This window comes from Trachymyrmex septentrionalis, unplaced genomic scaffold (assembly GCF_001594115.1).
Source record: "Trachymyrmex septentrionalis isolate Tsep2-gDNA-1 unplaced genomic scaffold, Tsep1.0 scaffold279, whole genome shotgun sequence".
Lineage (NCBI taxonomy): Eukaryota > Metazoa > Arthropoda > Insecta > Hymenoptera > Formicidae > Trachymyrmex > Trachymyrmex septentrionalis.
This window is the reverse complement of record NW_017305440.1, coordinates 232,172-238,798: the sequence shown is the minus strand read 5'-3', so window position 1 is coordinate 238,798 and position 6,627 is coordinate 232,172. Positions and strand designations below refer to the sequence as shown.

The window sequence follows — 6,627 nt, the reverse complement described above, 5'->3', positions numbered from 1 at the left end:
CGTCTTTCATTTTCATAAAAAAAAAACGAAATTACTTTCCGAACAACCTAATAAATATAATGCGTGAGAACGGTCCCCTGTTTCAGCACCGCCACTTCCTTCATGATAAATTTCTTGTTAACGACGAATCCTTGCAGATCCATGAACGTTGGCACAGACAGGTTGAGAATACTGCGATCGATCGTGGCGTATCATAGATTTTATATCGTGTCGGAGGTGCACTTAGGTGATTTTGCGCATAACGTTGGTCAATGGTAATTATACTGAACTACACGATCGTGTATGATGAGACAATAGGCTGTTGTATTTGCGGGCACGTTCTCCTTACATTCAAAGTCTAATCGCACGTCCACGGTGCCACTCTTGACCGATTCGTTCTGTCGAGAGCAATCGATGATCACGAACGGGCCATTACGTAAAAAAGTTGTAAAGGTGAGACTCGGCTCGAGATACTCGTATCCATAGTAGCCCTTGCAGAAACGCGCGTACAAGTCGTACAGAATCGCACATCTGTTTTTATCAAAATCTAGATTCAAATCATCGTACGGATAACATTCCGTATTCAGATAGAGTTTAGCATTGGTTAATTTGCAGTGGTCGAATCGACTTGCATCCTCAGACATGATATTTTTTCGACCTGTTTGCATAGCGAAAATGACGTAGCGCGGCTTCTCGAGCTGACTAGCCGTCTTGATGGCCCACGAATGCTTGGTTGTGCTCTGCAAGAGCGGAAACTCGTACAGATCCCAAGAGCGAAAAGCCATGCTCAGATATCGTCCGCTCTCCAAAGCACGCAGCATCGATAGCTTATTTATCTCGCTCAATAACACGTGCGGCATTCGCCACTATATTTTGAATAATTCGAGCGTCGGCTCTGTCGTCGAATCTCCCGTCAGACAATTGTTGTCGTTGCGCGCTCGTATTAAAATCAATTCGTGACTAGCGTTGATCACAACACGTCTGTAATTTTCGCAAAATCCCAGCAGTACGTAGAGCGGAACACAGAAATTAAAGTATCCGGCCGCAGTAGTCTGCGCATCCCAGCCTGCATTCCGCAGAATCACGCTTCTGTCGGATGACACTGTTACATAGTTTTTGATCGTGCTAGTTATGCCTACGTTTCTGTTACGATCAATCTCCACACCGTTGAGTTCATATCGAATCTCATCGAATATAAACGCAACGCAATTATTTCCCAATGACACGCTAGCACCCTGGACCACTTTGTTCTTCGTCAGTTTTCCCTCGATGTATAGAAAGCTTTCGTACAGCAATGTGCATAGATCTTGTTGCTGTATGGGTATTCTTATCTTATCGCTGTACCCGAACGTTGTGTTAGCGAACGGGTTGTACGTGTGAGTCTCAATCTTGACGACAATGCGATCGTCAAAGATCGGCTCGTCTTTAATGTTTAGGATATCAGTCATCTCAAATGTTGCGCACCGCGAATCCCAAAGACTTTAAAAATGTAACGTTCGACGCGCTGAGCTTCTTCTTCTTTCTAATGCAGTTGGATGAGCGAGTGTTATCGAGCTGTGACGTCGTTGGCCTTGTAAAGAATACGTTATCTCTCTGCGTGCGCTCCGTTCCGTTCAACACGAGCATCTCACTGTTTACGTCGTACGTGCAATCTAACGGTGATCTCTTCTCCGCGAAAATCGAGCAATCGTCCGTTCTGGTCGACGCGTATCGTTAGATCCGTAATGCTCCGTGCGATGATCGGTAGGTAAATGATCTGTGCCGGCCTTTCCGATATCTTATATCCTGGCGACACGCTCGGTGAAAATTCGTGTATCGTGTGCGAGCTTTTGCCATTGCTGTACGCATCCGCAGTCACGTTGCACTCTACGCGGATAACGTTTACGTTCATTATGTTGATCGACATGTCCGATTCATGCCATCTTCGCGGTCGCAGTATGCGCTTCGACGAGAATCCCAGCAGCGATCCAATGCTGTTGGGTTTATCAAAGTTTATTCTGTATGCACATCTAATCTCGCATCTCATCGTGTTGTAGTTTGCGCGGAGCGTAATCGGGTATTCTACACCCTCACCGTTATCATCATCATCAGCGTCATTGTTCTTATTGTTATCGCGCACTACGTCAGCGGTTTCAAGCGCGTCACGGTGAGGACGTTTCCGTAAAATCGCGCGTTTTAGAAATTCATTTATGTCTCGCACTTCGTACGAACCTTCAGGAATTGTAATTTCCGCATCATCTTTGGCAAAATAAAATTTGTTGTTCGAATTATTCACGTTCGGTATCGTGTGATAAGCCTCAAAAATCGCCAGACCGAGCTCGTAATCGCCGTCACTCAAATCTATGGCGGGAAAGTAGTTTGCCGCGAGGACGGTGCTCTTCCCGCTCAGCGTAAGCGTCAGCGACATGACGGTGTTCGACTAATACTGAAATTTCACAGCATCTTGCCGAGCTTTTTAAATTCACGCGCGTCTACCGTTTGAAGAAACCGCAGGCACATCTGTCCGCAGAAGCTCTGATCGTACGTCTGATAGGACGTACGATTGTACTCTATCGTTGTAGCACCGTTCCCGAAATATCGCACCAGTTCCTTGGGAGGTCGAAGATTACCGAAACTGTCAAAGTATACGACGCGGTTGTTCCTCTTCGCGTACTCTACCCAGTGAGTACCAGGCCCCATTGCATCGTCCAGATTCACGATACCGCTTTCGTTTCGACGCACACCGCTCGTCGGTAACGCGTTACGCATGAAAACGCCTCTAAAGTATGGTATGCGCATATGTCTCGCGAGCTCGTGTAATTGCACATTGGTAGTTGCGCCAGACGGCATTTTTATCGTCTCTTTGGCGTTTTTTTTTCTTTGCAGCTGCACCCTGTCCATGTTTGTACGGGCCGAGATACAGTCCGCGTCCGTATTTGTACGGAGCGAGATACAGTCCGCGGCCCTGTTCCATCGCGCGGTCGTGTCGTTGCAGCCTTCGAGCTGACGTCGCGCGGCTTTGTTGTCGTTTACCGCTTTCGCCACGCTGGCCGCTCCGCCGATCAAGGATCCGAGCGCGCCCAACATTGGCAGAAACGGTAACGCACCACCTCGTTTCACCGTAGGAAGTATTCGCTTTTTCGTCGTCTTCTTCTTCATGTCTATGCCGATCTTGGTCTTGGCTTTCATCGCTGCCCAGACGGCAGCAGCGGCGGCTCTCTCGCCCAGAGCCGAATCACTCGTGGTAATGTGTTTCCGCGCCTTCGCGACTAGTATATTGTCTGCCGCGTGTCTATCGGTGAGATCGTTGCTGTGCGAATACGCAATGTCGTGTTCTCAACACGCCGCGTCCAGCGGATTTATGCCCGCGTCACCTCTGGCTAATCGCTTCGCAAGTCGAGTGCCTGAGCCGCAAAACTGGTAGCCCGGAATATGTAACTCGAAAGGAAGCGCGTTTACCGCTCGATTCAACAGACCGCCGCGCGACGCTGACATTCGTTACAGTCCTTTATCTTAGGTGCGGGACCGTCGATGTGCATTCGCTGCCACGGCTGATTGTAGTGCTCGTCGCACCGATGATAGGTTCGAACCTCCGAATCTGCCTTCACGTGTTCCGGAAGCTGGTCTCAGACGTGTTCGATGTAATCGCCGTACACGCGTAAGAATACGATTTTCGGTATATATTGCAACTGCTCGGCGCTCAAGTCTTGAATATCGGAAGAATGACTCAGCGCGAGATACATTTTGCCACTGCGCGATTCGCGGGATTCGCACGTCTTTAAATAGTCGTTCGAGAGCGCACAGCCTGTAGTGTGAGCATGAAATTCGTGCTGCAACCGCTGACGATACGCGTTACGAACTGTGACGCGAAATCGCGAATGATGGAAGGTAGCGCGGAGAAGCGCAAAGCATGGCGAAATGCTGCCGAGTACTATACGCACGATCATTTGCGGCCCGTCGAATTGCGGTAAAACCAACATTCTCATAAGTTTACTCGAGAGCCCGAACGGTATACGTTTCGAGAACGTGTACGTCTTCGAAATCGTTACAACAGCCAAAGTATCGATATCTCGAAAATTTGTTTACGTCTATCGATGAAATCGGCTACTTTACGTTCTCCAACAACAGCGACATCGTTCCACCGAGTGAGGCGCGTCCAAATTCTATTTTTATCTTTGATGACGTGCATGCGACAAGCAGGATGCGGTGAGAGAATACTTTTCGATGGGTCGTCATGCGAACGTTGACTGCTTCTATCTCTGTCAGACGTACGCGAGGATACCTAAACATCTGATACGCGACAACGCGAACCTTCTGATCGTGTTCAAATAAGATGATACCAACTTGAAACACGTTTACAACGATCATGTAAATACCAACATGTCGTACGACGAATTTTGCGCGTTGTGCCACGCCTGTTGGCAACAAAAATATAGATTCATAGTGATAGACAAAGAAAGTGCGCTCACAAATGGACGATACAGAAAAAGATTTAATGAGTTCGCGATACCGTAACGCGACCAGTCGTTGTCGATACTTAGTCAAAGACGAACATGGCAGATGTGCGCGAGCGTGAAAAAATCACGAGAGCGATCGAGAAGACGAGCGAGTCGATCCGCAAGAAACATCGCGCTCTGAAGACCGGTAGAATCGAGGAGGGCATCGCGTTGGACAGAGATTTTAAACCTCTTATCGAGCCGCTGCGATTTTTCGCCGACAGCCCCGACATGCGCGCGACAAAGACAGTGTCGCGCGACGAAGATACAGCGTCTGCCCATAAACGTGAGAGGAAGGAAAAAGAGGAACAAGAGGAGAGAGAAGAAGCGAGCGAGACGTTTGAGCGTACCACGACTCTGCATAAATCCAATCGATCATTATCGATCGCACGATGATGTACAACCAATAACCTCCACCCCGCGTGCCAAAATCATACCGACGATAGAGTTGTTAGAGAACGTTTTCGAAACGACAGAAGACTCGCTAGCGACGAAGGTTTAAAATCAGTTGCAAACATCGAAAGGTCGAGAGGCGTTATGAGCTGATTTGACCCGCTGGGTCAATAGTACATCGAGGCTGTCTTGAGGGGAGCGCGAGGTAAAGAGAGCGGTATAAATCGCGTGTACAGCGTTTACCTACACAAGGATGGACTGATGTTTGGCAATAAACGTTTCGACGTGGATGACGCGGACAACATAATTATCGACGGCGTACGATACGCCGGTATACCAGGTATACCAGGTATACTCTTTACGAGTTGATTTTCAAGAGAATTCCCGACGATGCCTTCTACACGGAAGACGATATGCACAAGTACAAGAGCATGCTGTTGGTGACGAACGCGCACAAACACAAATACCATTCACAGGGTCGATTATTGAGCAACAGAGGATACAAGTACAAACATGTAATCGCGCCGTTGATGTCGGTCACACCCAAGAAACAGAAGAAATCTGGAAAGGGATTACCTCACGCAATGACATTGAACGACAACGCGATCGATTACGTGCACTGGGATCCCAACGAGCTGGTGAATCGTCTACGATTGCTCGATGCTTCGCACCGAGCAGGCAACAACGCTCACGACGAGATGCTGTCGATCATCGAGGAACTTCGCGAAGCCGGTCTTATTATAAATTAAATCGCTTATTCATAAAACGAGTTAGTCGAGTGACACCAGCGAGAAAAAATACAATAATTTCTTGTACTCTGTGTATTACACGTCGAATCATGAAAAAGAAATCCGACGAAAAGAGAGAAAAAATTAGCTCTCAGAAACGTCGGCTCGTCGAGGAATTGCACGCTTCGGCGAGAAGAAATTTTCCGCGAAGGCGTGTGATAGTCCAAGGGTACGACGATCTGTGACAGGCTGATATCGTTGAGATGCGCCCGTACTCGAGTTTCAACAGAGGCTACCACTACATATTCACCGTCATCGATGTGTTGAGCAAGTACGCGTGGACCGTTCCGCTTAAGAGCAAGGGTGGAAGCGAGACGGCTAACGCTATTGCTGAAATCATTCGAGAGAGCGAAAGATGTCCGAAAAATTTACAAACGGATATGGGGAAAGACTTTTACAATGCAGATGTACAGAATATCTTGAAAAAACACAACGTTAATCACTATTCCACATATTCGATGTTGAAAGCGTCAGTGATCGAGCGGTTCAATCGCACGCTCAAAAATGACATGTGAAAGATGTTTACACTCAACGGCAATTACAAGTGGGTCGACGAGCTATCGCGTCTCGTGTCAGATTACAACACGCGCTAGCATCGCACCATTAGCATGCGACCCGCTGACGTAACTTCTGCGATCGACGAAAAACTCTTGGGCACAGTGTACAGTGCGATAAAGATAGCGGATCCTGCAAAATTTAAAGTAGGCGATTCGGTATGCATGAGCAAGTACAAGACGATTTTTGAGAAGAGTCACACACCAAATTGAACCACTGAGGTGTTTACGATCGTTAAGGTGCAGCGTACCAATCCCGTAACCTATCTACTCGAGGACTATCGTAGAAAATCTGTCGCTGGAGCGTTCTACGAGCACGAGTTGCATCGCGCTACTCATCCGGACGTGTATCTCGTGGAGAAAGTGTTGCGCAGGAAGGGCGACAAAGTGTACATCAAGTGGCTAGGATTCGATGGATCGCAATTCATGGATACATAA

The 6,627-nt window shown here is 47.8% G+C and overlaps 2 protein-coding genes across 2 annotated transcripts; one reads left to right on the top strand and one right to left on the bottom strand.

Moving 5' to 3' along the window:
• Positions 1–248: 248 nt before the first annotated feature.
• LOC108749234 lies at positions 249–839 on the bottom strand. Its single transcript, XM_018487801.1, has one exon. It carries the CDS (start codon positions 837–839, stop codon positions 249–251), a length of 591 nt encoding a protein of 196 aa, XP_018343303.1.
• A 5,404-nt stretch (positions 840–6,243) lies between these two features.
• Positions 6,244–6,627, top strand: LOC108749233. The gene is made up of 2 exons (XM_018487800.1): positions 6,244–6,348; positions 6,430–6,627. The coding sequence occupies exons 1-2, from the start codon at positions 6,244–6,246 to the stop codon at positions 6,625–6,627; spliced, it is 303 nt and encodes a 100-aa protein (XP_018343302.1).